Source organism: Lissotriton vulgaris, chromosome 8, assembly GCF_964263255.1.
Source record: "Lissotriton vulgaris chromosome 8, aLisVul1.2, whole genome shotgun sequence".
In the NCBI taxonomy this organism is placed as follows: domain Eukaryota; kingdom Metazoa; phylum Chordata; class Amphibia; order Caudata; family Salamandridae; genus Lissotriton; species Lissotriton vulgaris.
In genome coordinates, this window is record NC_141696.1 from 490,916,087 (window position 1) to 490,936,454 (window position 20,368).

A 20,368-nucleotide genomic window follows, 5' to 3' on the forward strand; every position below is an offset into this window, starting at 1 on the left:
ACCGCTTTTGCATCCCTCAGACAACAGTCTGAACTTGAGCAACCACTGACACCCCAGGCCAGGTAATGTGGTTACTATACATAACCATTGTGAAGGAATGTATGAGACTAAACAGACATCTGTTAGGCATTGAGCTATGATAAGAATGATAAAAAGCAGACAATGCACATATAGCTCTAGTGTTTGCATTAACCCTACCCCTGTATACCAGGATAACGGCGTTACCCTAAGACAAAGAGAAACTACAGAGTAATAGAGATGCCAATGGCATAAAACCCTGTACAATTACTGAGCATAGCATATTGTCATGTTATAATGTAATATATATTTATCACAATAAAGAATATATCACTGCTTGGACACTATATTTATTGTGAACAATATGTGTGCTAGCTGCACAATCTCAACTAAACACACTTCCCCATCATCACCTACCATGAGTATGCCAGGGCGTACACCTATGCTACCACCTGAAAGTAAAACTCTTAAGAGGTATTACTTGGTAAACCGGTGTGCTTGCAGCAGTGTCTGATTCCTGTTTCCAAGAACAGCTGCATTTTCAGCATCTGTCTGACCCGTGCTCAAGGTCAGACAAAGCAGACAACTTCATATCTCATGCCCTTCTGATCTTGGATAAGAAGTTTTGCAACATCAAAAACACAGAGCAGTAGATACTTCAAATAAGAGTTACCATCAGCAAGGTTTTTATGATCACATTGGCATTGCACATCGCCTATTTTTTGTTAGCCCTCATTTACAACTGCTTTGTTATTGCTGTTGACACATGGAAGAACTGAGGGAATTCACAGCAACAAATTATGCATTCAGGTGATATGCATCATGTCTATTATTCAATACAAGGAGTTCTCAAGCAATACACGAGGTAAAGAATCTGATTTACTGAATTATGACAATCATAGAACTCTGTTTGTGTTGGCAATAATGGCTTGCAGTCTGCCTGTAACACAATCTAATATTCATTTTACAATTTGAATAAAGGTTTGTAAAAAGTGCAAAGATGTTACCTGGGGTGAGGAAAATGTCAAAGAAAACACTGATCCATGAGGAAATCGGAGGTTTCCTCAGATAAAATTTGGGAGAATGGAGTGCAAAGATGACAGATGACTGACAATCATCTCTGCAGCTAGCTCAACATGCAATTAACCAATCTTTTTAAATGATGATTTTCGATAGTGCACTCTAGTCCTTTACTCCACAGAACAACAACGAATATATCTCTAATGCAAGGGTGTGATTGGCCATACAAACCTAGGATCTAACACTGCAGAAAATCTGTCAATAGCCAGTGAATTCGTAATCTTTCCACTTACCATTTTTCTCCAGATGTAAACAGCAGCTATCCACCAGCCTGGGAACCTGTCTATAAATAGGATTCAGACTTAACTTCTTATCTCTCTCTTTTTCCTTCTTGCTCTGAGCCTCTGCTGGTAATGAGAGCTGCAGAGCTTCTAGTAGCCGAGACTGATTGTCATCAAGGTCCGTAATGGAGTCCACAGACATTGCACCCTGCCAAAGAGAGAAGTGGAAACTATGAACACGCGGAAAGCAAGCAAAGGAAGTGGGCACCAGAGAAACTTTTTATTCAAAATATTTCACCATGTGAAGTTCATCGCAAGGAAGCAATCTCTTCTGTCATTCAAGCTGTCTGAATTATGTTAGTCTCTGTTTTTTTAAACTCTGTTATGCGTTATACATCACTGGAACTGAGGGGGAGAGCTGTAGATTACAGTGAAAGAAATTCTAAAGAACATTACTTACAATCTTTCTATTGAATTCCCATGAACTGTTGTCTAGGCGTACCTTTAATACAGAGTCCAAAATGCTAAACTTAAAACAAAAGTCTTGACAAAGGCAGGCGCCTATCGGTATTCTTTGAATCTTTAAACACTGGGGAAATTGGTGGAGAAGGGAACGAACCGTGTTGCCTCCACCACTTTTGGGAATATACATTCCTTTTGAATCTAATATATCAGCATACGACTAGACTCAACATGCCACCTTCTTCAGTGACTGCCTTTTAAAACAAAAAAGCTTTTTATATACATTTGTTCCCTACCTCTCACCCCTTGATTCTACAAAATTTGTTGGCAGCATACACCGGTTACAACAAGCATTGGCAAAGCCAATAAGTCACGCCTATGCAAGAGCTATTGGCGTTGCCAATATATTTTTAGCAATGTTGTACATCAGAGTGGCTGCTGTTAAGTATGGTTAAAAGTTAGTGGGGGTGAATGAGAGTGACATTAAGTGAAATGTTGTAAAGTGGAGTAGAGGTGAATGTTATGGAGTGGTGAAGAGTGGTGCGCATATAGTAGAACTGAGTGGTTTGGAGAGGAGTGAAGTGGAGTGTCATGGTGAAGCGTACAGTGTTGTGGAGTGCATTGGAGGGAGTAGTGTGTCGTAGAGTGGAAGGACAGAGTTGAAGGGCATAGAGTGGAGTACAGTGTCAAAGTTACATAGTGTCGTAGAGTGGAGTGGCATAGAATGTCGTGGAGTGGTGTACAGCAGAATGGAGTGGCATAGAGGGTGTTGCATAGAGTGATGTAGAGTAGAGTGATGTAAGGGCAGAGTATACTGCCAGAGTAGAGTAGCACAGAGTGGAGTGGAGTACAGTGCCACTCTATTTTATGACACTATTGCATAGAATAGATTAGAGTGGATGAAAGTGGCACGAAGTAGCACAGAGGAAGTTGCTTAGAGTGGTGTTGTGTCATAGAATGGCAGAAAGTGGAGTAGAGTGCTGTAGAGTGGAGAGTCGTGGAGTAGAGTGGTCTAGAATGAAGTGGCATAAAGTACAGTGGTGCAGAGTAGAATGGCACAGAGTGCGTAGGTTTTGAGAAAAGTGATTTTGGAGTGCATTGGCATAGAGTACAATTATGTAGAGAAGCTTAGAGTGAAGTGGCATAGAGTAAACAGGGCAGAGTAGACTGCAGTGGCGCAGAGTGCAATGGCGTACAGAGCAATGGCGTCGAGTGCAATGGCATGGAGTGGTGTAGCGCAGAGTGCAGTGGCAAATAGTGAAATGGAATAAAGAAGGGTAGTGCAGAGTAGAGTGCAAAGGTGTAGAGGGGCATAGAGTGAGTAGTGTAGGATATAGTGGAATAGTGCAGGATAGAGTGAAGTAGTGTAGAGTAACATGCAGTGGCATAGTGTGAGGCATAGAGTGCAGTCATGCAGAGTAGAGTGTCAGAGTGCAGGGTCATAGAGCGGTTTAGGGTCGAAGAGCAAAAAGGGTCGCAGAATAGAGTGGCATAGAGTGAAGTGACGTAGAGTGCTATGGTGTAAAGTGGCATAAAGTAGAGTGGCAGATAGTGCAGTGTTGCACAGTATACTGTCGTAAAGTGCAGTGGTGCAGAGGAGAGTAGCATAGAGTGCAATGGTGCAGATGAGTGGCGTAGAGTACAGTGGTGCAGAGTAGAATATAGTGACAGAGTGCAGTGACCGAGTAAAACGGCATAGAGTGGTGCAGAGAGGAATGCACTGGGTGCAGTGGTGCCAAGTGCACTGGCATAGACTAGATGGTATCAGACTAGAGTGCAGTGGTGCAGACTAGATTAGAGTGGCATAGAGGGAATTATCAGAGTGAACTGGCATACAGTGAAGTGTTATAGAGTAGATTGCATTGGCATAGAGTGGAGTGGTGTACAGTAAAGAGGCATTGAGTGAAGGGGTTCAGAGAAGAGTGCAGTGACGCAATGTGTAGTGGAGTGGCACAGTGTGGAGTTGTGCAAAGTAGAGTGTAGAGTTGTGGGGTAGAGCAAAGTAGAAAAGAGTTGGGTAACATGGAGTATGCATGGTATGGTAGCATACTGCCATTACAGATAACACATCTTCAATCGAAATGACTAATACATTTGCACTCGCATACAATTTTACTTATAAAAGTATACATTGCACAAACTATAATATGTGGAATGTCCTCACATAATGTATTGATTAGATCATTAGCACAGTTCATTTACATTCATTTAAATGTTGCTGTGCATTAGAGAAAACAATATCATACAGCCTTCCTTAAGCAGACCTACATAAACATCTCACTTTGAAGACAGAAAAATAAACACAAAGCTCCCTGGAAGACACACCCTGGCATTTGACCTCCGTCTTTGAATGCACAGCAAATGTGACAAGATAACAACAAGATTTAAAGGCCTGTCTACAGAAAGCGAGTTAGTGGAAGAATACAGTAGACAAAGTTTGGGAGACAGGAGGGACAAATTCGAGCAGGGTAGCCTAAAGCAAATAATGCCAGCAAATCGAAAGCTAGAAAATGTGAGTTGCAAACTACAAAGCCAATAGTAAGCAACAGGCGGAATGCATTCCTATGTCAACTTTGTGGATGTGCCTAACGTGTCTTTAGCAAAACATACAGTAGCGTTGTATGGTAGGCTGCAACCTACAAATTATGATGTCACTGATTGTACATGGATGCTAGGTGCCAGAGGTGGAGTCATTAGACATTTCCTAAGGAGTTGCAGTAATTTTTATCTTCAAGGAGTATCATGACTGCGAACATTAGGAGTTAATTTGTCTCTAAACTAATTTCGGATACTCTTATTACGCATCAACCTCTTTTAGTTTAACCAAGACAGTACTTGTGCTAGGGCTACAACACATTAACTGGGAGAGTACGTTTTTTTAGACTCCAGTTTTTTAAAGTTTTTTTTTTATAAAGGAGAACAAAGCAAATAGTGTTAATTAGATGCACAAAAAAACTTTAATTCCCTCAATGTATTTCTTTCCTCCAACCTGGGCCAGCTTATGCCAACATGTAAGCTGCCAACTATTTCAGACCAGTAGTCTTCAATTTCATCATTCCACATTTTAATTTCACTTTCACTCCAGTTACTCATGTGTTCAGCAAATCTGCATTCACCTTCAATGCCAGCATACTGCATGAACAGCATTTCTTCTTGTTTACTGCTTCCAAACAGGATGTGTTTTCCGAGTTATCAGCGTCTCCCTAGTCCCACCTTAATTTGTCCCCTCCTTATACACAATAACAGGGGTGGCTCCTCCATTTGTGCAGTGCAGCCCCACAAGCCCCAGCGCTGAAAAATAAAATGGTAATTAAGTTCATTTACTACCATTTTATTTTTTAGCAACCTGTCCCAAACTATGTCTCAGGAGGGGGGGGGGGGGGGCAGTGCTGCAGAGTGGCACCAGCAGATAGCTGTGTGCTTTTAAATGCGCTGGTCGTCTTGGGATGGTCAGCCAGACATGCACATTTTAAAGTTCTCTAACTTAGCTGTCTCAGACAGCTGGGTTAGAGAAAGCGAAGGCCTCCAGGGCTCCTAAGAGCACTGAGTGAGGCCGTTTCCTCCAATCCTGGTGCTGCTCTCATGCAATGAAAGCAGTGCAAGGATTGGATAGAGCAGTTTCCTGCGTCCAGAGCTTCCAGCAGACAACCTAGGGAGGAGGACGTCGCGCTGCAAGTTAAAGTAAGTCAATTTATTTATTTTTTGTGCCCTTGCCTCACCAACTTTGGTACAAGCCAGCCACCACTGCACAACAACCCTCCTGCAACCAGCTTTAGCCCTGCACGCACTGCCTCAGAACCAAGAATATCCCATTCCATGCTTGTTGCAACACCACCTCTCCCACTCTGGAGAGGCAGAGGAACCTTCTTAGCTCTCTCTACATCACCACTCAGTGGCAAAATCCCAGTTTCATTTATGAACCCTACTAGCCAATCGTATTGTTATGTCCATTAATGTACTGTTCACATATAGAACTTTTGCTTTGTAGTTATGCACACGCGCTATAAATCTTATACATTCAGAAATGTATTTTGGAAATGCAATCATTATCTTCCCAAACTTCAGCGTGTCCGTTTCATTTTGGATAAATGCACTCTTTTTTCTATGTTTAATTTATTTATATGAGAAACCAGCAGTTTGTAGTGCAGAAGCACACGCTGTTCATTTTCGGTTAAATATATATTTAGTCCTTCAACATCAGTGCATCTTTTTCAAAAATGTTGGCAAGTTAAAATGCCTTATGTGTCCATGGCACATGATCACGTGCTAGGGCTGCCCATCAGATGACCATTATTTCCACCACAATTAATTCGGAGTGAGCATAATCATATCAAGGATGCCAACAATATGATTCGAAAAAAGCATTATGCCTGGCATAGGGATCATCATGCCATCGAAGCCTAAGATAGGTCAGGAATTTCCATTGAACGAATATTGAAACACTAAGGGGGGGATTCTTATGCATCACAGAATATATATCAGCAATTCCTATTAATACACTTCATAAATCAAAAGACAAAATACCTATCCTAAAACTACTGAATAGGGGAGAGGATTTGAAATGCCAGTTTTATCCAAACCGACACAAAACAAATTACAAGTTATTTAGAAAAAAATATCTCCTTAACAGAATGTATTCTATATCTTAACCCATTTAAACACTGCCAACTGACATTTTAATATCGTAAAGAAATACTGTAAATTACTTCGCATTTAAACAAATCCCTTTAAATAAGCTTTAAAAGAAGTTTCCTGATTGCAGATAAACAAGAACCTCTAAAAATCGAAATAAAAAATTCGATTTCGATAGCCGTTTGAATCATTTGTGATAAAAAAAAGAAAAAGACCTGCCAACAGCGGTCTGAATTATAGACGAGGTGGGCACCATGATGTCATCAATACCCAAAATATGTTAATGATTAACCATTACACCCAGGTGGGCTTCGGCAAACCAGAAATGGATTTGGTATGGGGACACCAGATACAATAGGGGGGGCGGCACTATCGTACAGGATAGGTCACAGAGACTACCTACATTTATTTTGCCAGTGGGAGCAGCAAAAACACACACACGCACCTTTCTCACACACGTGTAGATGGGCACCTGTACATAGACTCACACAAGCTATGATGCTACAATCCACACACAATACGTCCCAGACAACACAGCAAAACATGATACATTATTTTGTGTGTTTTTTTTACCAGTTGGTACCCTCCACTCACAGCCAGCATGACACCTAGTCCCGCAGGTGGACCATGATGCTCTGTCTACTTGCAGTCGTCATAGAGAGAAATGTACTCCATTTTCTTTTCTTTCTCTCACACACACAGCTATAAATAGCAATGTAATTTTAAGCATGAGGCCAAGTACAGCCTCACCTCACGGTGCCACTAAGGGGCTCATTAGGATTGCGTTTTTTCCGCATCCTCGGGGCCGGCAGAAGCCACCGCCGGCCCCGAGAATGCGGAAAAACCGCAGCAAACTGACCAAAGACCCACCGCCACAATAGGATGGCTGGTGGGTCCTGGTTTCCGTCCGCAGCTTTTCCGCCACGGTTGGCTTACAACCGCGGCGGAAAAGCTCTAATCTGGTGACGGTGTCTCTCAGACACCGTCAGGCAGATTAGGATGGGATGTAAAACATGCTTTTCTGCGGCAGCTTTTCTGCCGTGGAAAAGCATGTGTAACTTCACTGCGGGGGCCCGTTGGGGCCCCCTAGGTGAAGGGGCTGTGGGGGGTGCACATGGGGGGTACCTATGGTTCCCCCCCTGCATTTGTATGCAGAAAGCGGCAGGCACCGCGAGGTGCCTGCCTCTATCTGCATGCAAATGCAATGACTGCATTTTTAACATTGCCGCAGGTGCAGCTTGAAGCCGCACCGCCGCAATGTTAAAAATAGAGGATGTGACCGCCAGGGTGGCGGTCACATCCTAATCGCACAGGAGGGGACTCCACAGCCCATGATTATTTTTTTACTAAGTTTATGGTGTGCGTACCATTTTGTAAGGGACAATTAAGGATACCTGCTGCATAAATTGCTATAAAAATTTTAACTTTCACTTCTTGGTGCAAAGCAAAAAATCTAGTAACTCTGCGAAGGCTGCTGTATACCTATGATAAAAAAATGAACAAAAAACAAGCAATTGAAACAACTATAGTTTGGCCTTTCAAGACTTACATTTATTTCGTTTTTTGCAAACAGGCAATCAACATAAGTTTAAAAGTAATGAAAACTAAATATTGCAGCAACTAAAGGTGTGCCTATGTTTGAAAACAAAAAAGTAAAAAATGACCAATCACAAAAATAAATGGAAAAAAACAATGACATGAAAGGAGAGATTTTTAAGTAAGTGGACTACATTTTTGGCAGATAAGCACTTGTGCCTAAGCAAAATGCCATCATTTAAAGTGAAGAGGACCAGTGGCTGAAGTGAGCTGACCCTTTGCTTAGTGCTAAATACTATAGTGGGAGGAAGTAAAATGTGAATGACACCCAAATAAAGAATAAATGAAGAGTGCTGACCGATGCAAACTTTGGTAAAAATAAAACCCCAGTGGGTTTGGAAAGTGTCCAGTTACCTTTGCGCTGCAAGTGCCTTCTTGCACTAAACAACCTTCCTGTCCTTAACGCTGCTTGCCAGTTTGCATGCAGCTAGGTCCACAAACACTCGTGGCAGGGTTCTTACACGACCGAGACCGGCCGTTTAAATACCAAAAATAACAAGTCACCCCATTTAGGGGAAGGTTGTTTAGTGCAAGAAGGCACTTGCAGCGCAAAGATAACGGGACACTTTCCAAACCCACTGGGGTTTTATTTTTACCAAAGTTTGCATCGCAGTGTAAGAAGCTCACTGGAGTATTAATGAAGGCACTACAAAGCCCATCAGGCTCGGGGAGAGCCGACGCCCACTGAGGCAGGTGGTGGGAGTTACAAGTAATGCTGATGCTTGGCGCCTTGCTGGAGTCAAGAAATGCTCAAGGGAGCATGAAACGCGTCTGGCTGGCAGATTTATGGACAGTCTTCCTTCCATTGTGCTGTCACTTGCACTAAATAAACGGAGCTTAACCTTCCTGATTTGTGGCTCTTCTAAATGGGGTGACTCGTTATTTTCCCACCAGGTGAGCAGCACTTAAACACGTGCTAAGGTGGCAAGCCTTTAATTCGGGGTACCTGTACCCTGTTAACAGAAATTAGTGCACCATCCACGGTTGTAATTACCGGGACTCCGTTATCCATAATGCCGAGGGTCATTGGACCGGCCCACCTGGGGGCGTGATTTTGGCATTTAAGAATGGAGACCGGAGAACGCAGTCTTTACAGCGATTGCCTCTGAAGAAGAAAGATAGACTTTCGAAACGCGTCATGCGAAGATCGCATTCTGGCTGTTTGATTGAAACTACAAACTGAGCCTGCCTGTACCCTGAATTAAAGGCTTTGCCATCTTAGTGCGCGTTTAAGTGCTGCTCACCTGGTGGGACTGGCCGTTGGAGCATTGATATTAGGTGGCGACCCAGCCGTCGAGCTTGCACTACCCCGCAAAGATAAGGGTTGGCAGAGCATCCGTCGAGCCGCAAAAAAGGAACACAAACTTGGGATTGAAGGCAGGCGTTGTTTGTGGTGGCTCATCCAAGGGATTGAAATGTTAACAGAAATTAGTGCACCATCCATGGTTTTAATTACCGGGACTCCATTATCCATAATGCCGAGGGTCATTGGACCGGCCCACCTCGGGGCGTGATTTTGGCATTTAAGAATGGAGACCGGAGCATGCATTCTTTACAGCGATTGCCTCTGAAGAAGAAAGATAGACTTTCGAAACGCGTCATGCGAAGATCGCATTCTGGCTGTTTGATTGAAACTACAAACTGAGCCTGCCTGTACCCTGAATTAAAGGCTTGCCACCTTAGTGCGTGTTTAAGTGCTGCTCACCTGGTAGGACTGGCAGTTGGAGTATATATATATATATATATATATATATATATATATATATATATATATATATATATATATCTCCAGTGCTCTGAAACATGAATGTCTCATGAGCGTTAAATTGTTTGTGAAATCCTCTTAAACACTAAAAGTAAACCAAACTGTAGCAGTGACATTAAAAACAAATATATTCCACCCAATAAATTAAACAAACAAGATTTCCAGCGCTAGAGTACATTTTCACAACCGAGTATTGTCATAGTTAAAGGATCACTTGTACAAGTTCATCAACACTTCTTCCTGCCTGAAAAAAGACAAAGCTGTGGAGAACACTAATTTTAAGGATGAACATTTTTTAAGCAGCATTACACCCAAAGAATTCGAGAACGCCACGGTCCCCAAAGTGAAGTTTTTGTATCAGGGAATTCAGTTTAACTGATGACAATTCTTTTACTTGTAGAAAAATAGTTTTCATATTAAATTGTGTAACTCTTTAAAAAAACAGATAGCTATTATTACACAAGTCGAGATTTACCAGGAAACAGTACACAACTAAAATGTATTTAGTTTTAGGATTTGTTTTTTATATGCAGATTTCGTAACAAAAAATTCCCAGGAAATCAGAAGTTCACATGTAGTGCATTGCTGTTACTAAATATAAGTGACTGTGTATTTACAAATGTGTTTTAAGTCTTCAGAAAATGAACTCTTCATTTGGAAGTAAAACATTACTAGGCGCTCAAACTGTCGGGTCGGGACTTTAATCAATGTACTTGCATCATCACTATATTTGTTCTGTCCTCCTTTTTGAAGTCGTTAAAGTTAACGGCACTTACACGTTAGCATGGATGTGGGGTTCTGGGGTTGGTGAGCCGCGAGGCAGCAAGCTTGGTTGAAAAAGGTGGACCTGGGTGACAGAAAACGTCAAGCAGCAGGATAGCGGCTGGTGCCCAGGCAAAGCCCTTGAGCATCAGGGCTCTGCTAAACTTGCGCCGGTAAGCTTGTGGCTCCAAGCTTCAGGAGGCAAGAGAGAAGGGAGAGAGAGGATTGTAATAGTACTGTATTGTAATTGGATTACTATAGTGCTTACTACCTCAGACAAGGAGTTTAGGCGATTTACGAAAGGCAGCACGCTCTTCTGGAACCCAAGGAAAAAGGTTGGTCCACCGTTATCAGAATTAGTCCTGTGTGTTCAAGCAAACCATTCCATGTGTTTATTTAAGTTTCTTTGATGTAGATTAAAATGAATAGGAGTTTGGTGTTATCATTATTGGGAAGAGGTGGGTATGTGTGTTCAGGCAAATATTCGGTGGTGTTAGTAGGTGAGCTAGAGAAGATTTGGTTTTTGTTAAGTTGCAGGAGCATGGCTTTCAAAATGCAATATGTCTCGCATTTGCGAAAGTTTAAGCTATTGGCATTGTTCATGGCAATGTCTTTCTAATCTGTTTTGAAAACCAACACATAAATAAATGGCATTATCATTTACAATGCCAATAGCTCAAACTCTCGCAAATGTGAGACCTATTGCATTGCAAATGCTTGTTATTAAGTATTTTTGTTTCCTGGAGGTCTGTGCCTTTTGCTGCCTTACTCCAAGCACACTGTCAGGGTGATGAGACATTGGCTTCGAAAGGGCTGGAAATAATGGTACCAGTGGGTGAAGGGCAAGCACTGATCTGTGAATCACTGCATTTGTAACCCACTGCTACAAGGCTGATATTGGAACTGGATACAAATACAGGCGAGTTAAAAATAAAATTTAAATGTATATACAATTTATGGCTGCTTACCACTGTTTGTGATATGGCACTGGTGGTTGGAAGGGGGGTGCAGAACGATGATAAAAAAAATTGCAGCTCTGTAGCTGTTAGACACCTTATAACTTCCCTAGTTTCTTTGTAACATGCAGACTAACAGAAAACTGTTCAAAACAAAACACATCCAAGATTGTCTAGATTCCTTAAGGTGTTGTCACCTTTTACTGCTGAAGGTTTAAAGAAAAGTGTTTGTTGCTTTTTTTTTACTTCCGTTTTTATCAGATTACCTCACTGACATTATAGCTCTCAGTTGAAATTTATTTAGAAGGCACGCAGATTATATTTAAACTACTTTCTTCATGTCTCACTCCAAAATGTTTCCTGCAGTGAGTTCAGTGCATTTCACAGGTACCATTTGCAGACCAGCATTCAGTGTGAGGTGATCATCATTGCGAACTGACAGGTATGTTAGCCACATGATACACGCAGGGTATTGGGCGCCGACCTGCTGCGTGCAAACAGAGCTGCCATTTGCAGAAAAACCCTGGTTTTAATATCTTTACTTGCACCTCTCGAGTCGTTTTAGCGACAACACAGGATACTTGGGAGTTCATACCACTCTATCCTCTCCCTACATGGAAAACAGTAAAAACACATGCACACTCTAGACACACAGCCAAGTGTCACGGAAAACAGCAGGGGAAAAGCAATTTGTTCCTCCAGTTTGGTGTGGTTCAAACCAACCGCGAGCCTTCTAGTAAAGGAAAGCATTAGCCTCCACGCAGAGTTCCCCTTTGTCTCAGAAACAGTTGATGCTATAATCAACACAATCAATAGGACAATAACTAATCCTGTAGAAAAGCTAAGAATGTGCTACTAGGACTGGTTGGAATTTCTAAACCCTGATGTGATACTTGATGACAAATTGCACTGTCTGTTTTATGTCTCTGTGTACTGTTTATGCTACATTTAGCGTCTAGACATATGTGTGTCCCTCTTCGGTATAAAATTTGGTATACTGCTGCAAGTTTAGTTGCCTAGGGCAATTTGGGGGTTCTTTCGCTACAAAAAGGTAGAATGCATGTTTTTAAGACAGGATGATAAGTGGTTATGAATTTTAGGTCTATAATGTTTTTGTAATAACTCAAGGCACAAGAGTAAATTAAAGTTAATGTTTATTCCAAGCTCCCGCTAGCACGACACACATCTGTGGCATACATGAGAATATGGCCGTTAACTCAGCCACCAACTGTCAAGCAAGCACTACGTCAGCGGGCAGCACGAGACCAGTGCCTCGCGCTCACCGTGTACACAGCGCGAGGCAAGCTGGCTCACTACATATCTCCTTTCCTTAAACAGACAGAGAGGAAGAAAAGGAAGAAGAGAAGAAAACAAAAGGTAAGCTCAGAGAAGGATGAGAAAATCAACGACGGAATCTAATAGGAACTCTGATGGTCCTGGTGCTTCTTCTCACCAAAGAGGATTGAGGAGAGGAAGACTGAACACTTAAGTCACATGAGGAATTGTCACTTGAAACATTTTTTGCATCATTTGAGTTCAACAGATTGTTCTCGACATTTTTAACTTTAACCACCTTGTTGACGTTCCACCAGTGCTGTCCATTGACACGAACAGCACTACCACAGACTTTGTCAACCACAACGATATCACCAAACTTGGTTTCACCTTTTTTTACAAAGCCTTGTTTCTTTATCCTTACACAGTCCCCCCACAACAAATGCTCTGCTTTTAACATGTTTTCTTTCATCAAAATATTCTTTCTGTTTAGATTGAACTTTTTCGTTCCTCTTTCTGACCTGTTCATCAATATCTTGAGGAGAAGAATGAGATTTGAACCATTTGGACATCCATGCTGGTCTAAATTCAGTGCAAGGTTTCCTCCCCCTAAGAAGTTCAAAGGGAGATACTCCCGTAGATGAATGCGGGGTGGTCCTGTAGAACCATAGCATAGCCCTCACACTCTGGGGAACAGCTTTGTGGTGTACAATAGCCCATTTAACGCAATCACCAATGACTCTGTTGAGTCTTTCCACCAGCCCATTAGTTTGGGGATGGTAAAGGGAACTTCTATAGTGTGTGATGGCAGATTCTTTAAGGAATTCTTCCACCTCAGTGGACACAAACTGCACCCCATTATCGGATATGATGGAAAGGGGAAACCCTTCTCTCATGAAAATTTCTTTCATGAAGTCAATGATCTCTTTGGAGTCAACTTTGGACACAAATTTTGCTTCAGGCCACTTGGTATAGTAGTCCATCATAACGATGGCAAATTTGCATTGATGGGGTAAGCTATGGAAGGGTCCTAGCACATCTATACCAAGTTTCTCCCACGGGGCACCTGGAAGAGGTATGGGTGTGAGTGGTGGACTGGATGTACGAAAGCTTTTGTCACAGGATGAACAAACTGTGCATTCTTGCACCATCGCATCAATATCTTTATCCATCTGGGGCCACCAAAAGTACTCTCTTACTCTACGTTTAGTGAGTGTGGCTCCTAGGTGTCCTTCATGGGCCTTGGCTAACAGTGTGGATCTAATTTTCTCGGGGGGAACCAGTTTCTCAATTCTGAAAACTAAACCATCTTCGATGGTGAGTTCATCATTCACCTTCACATAGGGTTGTAAGTCCACACCCACATTCCTTTCTCTCGGCCACCCTTGGATAATGTACTTTTTCACTTCCTTTAAAACTTGATCACATTCTAGCGCTTCCCTCCAACTTTCTTGTCCTACTGAACATACATGTAACAATTCAACACTGGCAATAATACAATCTTCATTATCATCACAACAACAATCATCATTACTTTGCATGGTTATGTTCGAGGAGGGAGGTAGGCGTGACAAAGCGTCTGCTCTCACATTTTTCCCTCCAGCAATATGGACAACATCAAAATTGTACTGTAATAACTTGGAAGCTAGGCGTGCAATGCGGGGCGTAGCACTGCGACCTTTTGTGTTACCCAGAATAGACACTAGTGGTTTATGGTCCGTTTGGAGTGTGAATTTGCGCCCCCACAGATAGTTTTTGAACTTTTCAATGCCCCACCAACATGCTAGGAGCTCCTTCTCAATCACAGAGTAATGTGTTTCTGCCTCTCTAAGTACTCTGGAAGCAAACCCAACCGTATGTTCATTAGGACCAACATGTTGTGTCAAAACAGCGCCCAACCCATAGTTGCTGGCATCAACAGTCAAAGTGCAAGGCACATCCTGAACAAAGGGCTTCAAGGCACTGACGGTGCACAACTTATCTTTGATCCATTCAAACGCCAATTTGCATTCTTCATCCCACACAAATTCATTTTTATCTTGTAGCAATCTAGAAATGGGGCGAATATTGGTGGCATAGTATTGGATAAAACGAGAATAGAATTCTGTGAGACCTAAAAGCGATTTAACTCCTGCTTTGTCTTTCGGAGCAGATGCATCAACTATGGCTTGAACCAAACTCGGCTTAGGTGTGACGCCTTGACTTGAAATAGTGTGGCCCAGATATTCCACACTGTCTTTGGAGAATACACACTTATCTCTTTTAAGAACAACTCCGTGCTCTTGGAAAATGGACAAAATTTTGGACAAAACAATGTCATGTTCCTGTTGATCCTTTGCATATATCAGGACATCATCTTGAAATATGGCAACATTTTTGATTCCTTTGAGTAGATTGACCATGACTCTCTGAAAGACAGAGGCTGCCGACGCCAGGCCAAATGGCATACGGCAGAACTGATACAATCCAGATGGAGTGTTAAACGCAGTGAAGTGGCGTGAATCTTTGTCAAGTTCAATCTGGTGGTATGCAGAGGCCAAGTCAAGTTTAGTGAAAACCTTCGCTCCTGCAACTACACCTAGCATTTCTGTGATGTTCGGTAATGGGTGCGAGTCCACCCAGATCACTTTGTTCAGGCTGCGCAGGTCAATGCATATTCTGAGATCGTTGTTCTTTTTTCTTGCTACAACTAATGCCGAAGACCAATCCGACTATTCAATTGGTTCAATTACACCTCTTTTTTTGCATAGACAAGAGCTCCTTTTCCAAATCGTTGCGGATGCTGAAAGGTATACTCCTTATTTTGTGCTTGACAGGCACAGCATCACTCTTTATAAATGTAAATGTAAATGTAATGTAAATGTAAATGTAAATGTAAATGTAGTTGAGCTTATATAGCGCACAGCTACCCGCAGTGGGTGTCCCGGCGCTTGCTTAGGGAACCCGTCCTGATATTCCCCTGTGTGATAGCCCCAGCGGGTATCCACAAGGTGAAAGTCAGGCATCCCGCCGCGAGGGGCCATTGTGGAGATTAAGCAAGCTATTGCCCAGAGTCGCAGAGGGTGAACCCGTGAGTCGAGAAGGCACCGGAGCGAGAATTATCGAGTCCGTGGAATTTTTAGCCCAAGACCCGCCGAGGCGGGGAATTGAACCCTGGTCCAGGACCGATCTCAGCTTCCGGGTCTGCCGCCTCTAACCCCTGAGCCACACTTCTCACTTATCTTTATCTTGTGCTTGAACCCCTTGATTTTTCCAAGCTCACCAGAAAACACTTTGGGAAATTTATTGAGAAGCTCCTCCACATGTGTTTGGTCGCGAATAACCAAAACTTGTTCTTTTGCTCCAGGACATAGCATCATACTGAACAAACCTTGATGGAACCATCCCAGAATGTCTAATCCATCGACGGCCACATAAATTTTCCCATATATGTGCCTGTTTTTGAACACCAGGACATCTTCAAAATACCCTAGAAGCTCAATGCTCTTCCCATTGTAGGATACTGGTTCTCGATCAGGAGGTTCCAGAGATCTTTTTCCCCATTTCTCTCTGAATAAAGATTCACTGATAAGTGTGATCCTTGCGCCTGAATCTACTAAAAGTCTCAGACTTTTATCTCCAACACCTATGATCGCATACGGGTCAACACAGTCATTAGGATCACCAGTTATTATATCTCTTTCACTCACCACCAGAACCATGTCTTTAAGTTCACAGAGGGCGTCTTCACTGTCACTGTCACTCGAGTCTTTAATACATGCCACTTGGTTGGGATTTTTCTTGTTTGACTGGCACACTTTGTCAAAATGCCCCAACTTTCCACATTTACGACATGTAGCATTCCTAGCAGGACATGGCCTTCCACTTCTATTATGTGAAGGATAACCGCACCTGAAGCAGATATCTGTCCTCTTGAAAAAATTGTTCTGTTGAAATTCTTTTTTCTTCACCACATTTTTAAAGCGAACTGGGGTCACCACTTCAGCATTTTTACTTTCAAGTTCTCTGATTGAGGATTGTGATGTTTCAATGCTTTTAGCTATGCGGATGGATTCATCTAAAGACGGATTTTCTAAAGACAACAACTTTTGTCTGATGGTTTTATCTAGGCATTTACTGATGAATTGATCCCGCACTAGCTGTTCACTAAAATTTTCAAATTCACATTCAGCAACCATTTTCCTCAAAGCAGTAATGTATGTATCCACATCTTCCTCAGTTTTTTGTGCTCTCTTGAAGAATTTATGCCTTAAAACTACCACACTGGGTTGCTTGTCATACCTTGTCTTAAGTTTTCTAACTGTGTTTTGATACTCATCAGTTTCTTCACCGCCTTCATCAACCTCTTCTGGTAAATGTTTGAGTGTTTCTCTACCTTCAAACCCCAATGAGTGAAGAAGTAAAAATCGTTTCCTTTCTGCTCTAAACCTGTGCGCTCCAATGGCACCCAAATAGTTCTCGAATGCATCAAACCATTTTCTCCAGGCCACGGGTGGTTCACCTGGGGTATCTAAGAAAGGAGGCGGAGGCTGAATTGACTGCATCATAACCTATTAGGTGAAGAGAGCAAGTCATATAACATATGCCACCGCAGTTCCCCTTGGTGACACACAGCTGATATATATATATACTGCAGTCAGACAAAACAACAGTGGTTCATAATAAGCTGGATGAACACAATCAATTGTTCCTGTCAGTGTCAATAACTTTTATCGTGCGAAGAAGGATAAATTACAAGGTGTTTTTTCCTTTTATATTGCCTTTCCAAAAATAAATGAGTTCAGAATGCCGTGCTTTAACTTTTCCTCAGTTAAGTGGTGTGAGCCCCAGCGGTATTTTCTCTTCGGTACTACACGGCTGTGCAGCCAAAACGCTTATACAACATTTTTTTTTTTAAAGGAGCAAGCTTCTAACCAACCGGGTACTTCCCCTTTAAGAAACGATGAAAGGCTGCAGCTTCAGCCGGGAAACTGAAGAGGTAGGCGGTAACTCCTACACGCGTGACTTACTTGAGCCTGCGCAGTCACTACCACAGCGTTTCACTCCAGGCAGAAAGATGGGAAGAGAGAATCCGCGCCGATCATCGGCAGGGCCGATCCAATGTGCAGGATGACAGTGCCGAGAAATCGCGGTGAACTCCCCTCAGCTTCGCCTCATGTTTCTTGCCTTCATGCCAGGTACCGTTTCCTTCTTTTAACTATACGCGGGTTCGTTGCGGGAGCTTGAGCACCTCGTCGCCAATCAAGAGTTGTAATAACTCAAGGCACAAGAGTAAATTAAAGTTAATGTTTATTCCAAGCTCCCGCTAGCACGACACACATCTGTGGCATACATGAGAATATGGCCGTTAACTCAGCCACCAACTGTCAAGCAAGCACTACGTCAGCGGGCAGCACGAGACCAGTGCCTCGCGCTCACCGTGTACACAGCGCGAGGCAAGCTGGCTCACTACAGTTTTATTGCAATACACCATTGTATTTTTAAATACAAGTATATTACATTTTATATGTTGTCTGGTGATACTTAGAAGTAGGCAAGATTCAACGTATGGGCTAATATTTTGCGATGTTCCTTATGTAAGGACACATTTCATAATTGTTTAATTGTTTATTGGTATAATCTGTCCACCAAGGGAAAACTCTTTCTCAATCTAAAAGTAGTATCCTACTCCCCTGGTTGGTTAAAGGGGTCTCTCTCATTCTTCTTAAAGATCAGAAACAAAAGCCTAATGGCACACTAATTTCCAAGAAACGCCTGGCAAATGAAAGCTTTAAAACAGGATTTGAAACATTTTGTTTTCCAATCCACCCATCTACCAGGTATTGCAATACATTCATGAATGGTGCTCTTCCCCACCGGAGGACAACAATGCTGTTCAAAGAAAGATGAGAAAAGAAAAGTAGCGCTTCACTGCAAAGTCTTTAAAGTGAGGCTGATGTGTTTGGATGTGAATAAAATTAATCTGGTCACTTTACAACCACCCTGTCTTGCTTTATTTAGTTATGTATTTATTTTTCATATTTAAAACCTTTTGTTTCTCTCCATTCCGAGGCTGCACTTTAGAATAGAAAAACATCAGAAAAAGGGCTTTTCCAGCAAGAATGTTTTTCTTTTTTGGATCCATTTCACAGGAAAGCAACTAAATGAAAGAAGGAAAAAGATTGGGAACCGTTTCTTCACGTCACGGTTATCCTACAAGCGGGAAAACTATAACGACAGATGCCAGGCCTTCCATCACATGTGCGCGCTGGCATCACAGCGGGGGCTTCCTTCTGTGTATCACAGCGTCTTGAAACAGTGCTGGGCAACGTGGAAGCGTCCACATCAACAAGCGTGGCACCAGCTTGAGAGAGCAGTCTGATGTTTTTCCAAGCTCACACTTTTGCTTGTGGCGCGCCGCTGCGCACTCCCGCAAGGTGTGGGCCGCCACAAGCACAAGTATGTGCTTGGAAAAAGAGCTGCACGACGGCTAAAGGTCTTCTATGCAGAGCATGCGCACTGCGTAGGCAAGACCTAAAAAGGAGACCTAGGCTAGGTTGCCTCCCACAGCTGCCAAGTCCGACCTAGAGACCTGATCAAAAAACTTCACGATTCAAAAAGAAATCCATATACAGAGAGAGACTTTTAGTCAGCCCTCTTCATTCACTAGTCTGTTCAGACACTGGCTCTCCTGCACTGCAAGTGATAAAAACTTTTTTAATTACATGTGCATATCAGTCGCAGGCTGCTGAGCCAATACTCTCTCTACCTAGCCTAAGCTTTTTTCTTAACTTTCTTTATTTATCCTCTGTTCTTTGTCTTTTTGTTTTGTTTAATTACCATTGGGTGTTTAAACTAGACCTTCATGGCAGAGAAAATTGAAAGCTAATAGCACATTTTACTTTTTTCCAATAAGAATCGTAATTTCCTGTTCTGTGCATTAAAACCAAAACGATTTCTAAAGCTATTCAAAGTAAACCTGACAGCTAAGACGGTCATGCACTGTTCTATTGAAGTTTTATAGAATGACTAACTTTAGGCAGTCTCCCTATCTCGAGACCCAAGGTCCCGACCCCCACGCACTGTAGCAATAGGTTATACCTTTCTGATGTAACAAATTTCTCAAAATTCTATAAATTACACATTCTTTGTGTTTTATTTCAACACCAAAATGTAAATTTTAACATAAATCATCACAAAAACAATGCTTATTCATGAAAATATAGTCACATTACATTTCACACATTTTTTCATAAAAGAATTAATTTCCACAATTTCTTCTGTGTTTCTTTTTAAGTGCTCAATGCATTTCGGGTCATACAAGACCCTTCATCGGGAGCCTTTTTCATCTAAAAAACAACAATGCAACACAATCATCAGCAACCTCGCCATGCTGAAGGATTCAAAAAACAGTATTTACAATGATAGTGAATCTGAATGGTGTTTACTAGGTTTATAATTCCATGCTGTGGATATAGCGAAAAAAAAACTTTTCCACACCTTAGTGCTCAAAAGAACATGGGAAAAAAACAAGCTAATGCTTACTTGATCCTCACAACGAAAATATTTCTATGTGTTCTGAAAAAAGACCAACGTGTGTCAACAGTTGCTCTCTTCATATA

At 42.1% G+C, this 20,368-nt stretch overlaps 1 protein-coding gene across 2 annotated transcripts in view; it reads right to left on the reverse strand.

The window, feature by feature from the left end:
• Positions 1 to 20,368, reverse strand: part of ARHGAP6 (Rho GTPase activating protein 6) — a 1,594,767-nt gene that overhangs the window by 447,150 nt on the left and 1,127,249 nt on the right. For both annotated transcript variants that reach the window (XM_086934307.1, XM_086934308.1), the window contains exon 5: positions 1,332 to 1,527. In XM_086934307.1, coding sequence (XP_086790433.1) covers positions 1,332 to 1,527 — 196 coding nt within the window. The remainder of the gene's footprint in view (positions 1 to 1,331; positions 1,528 to 20,368) is intronic.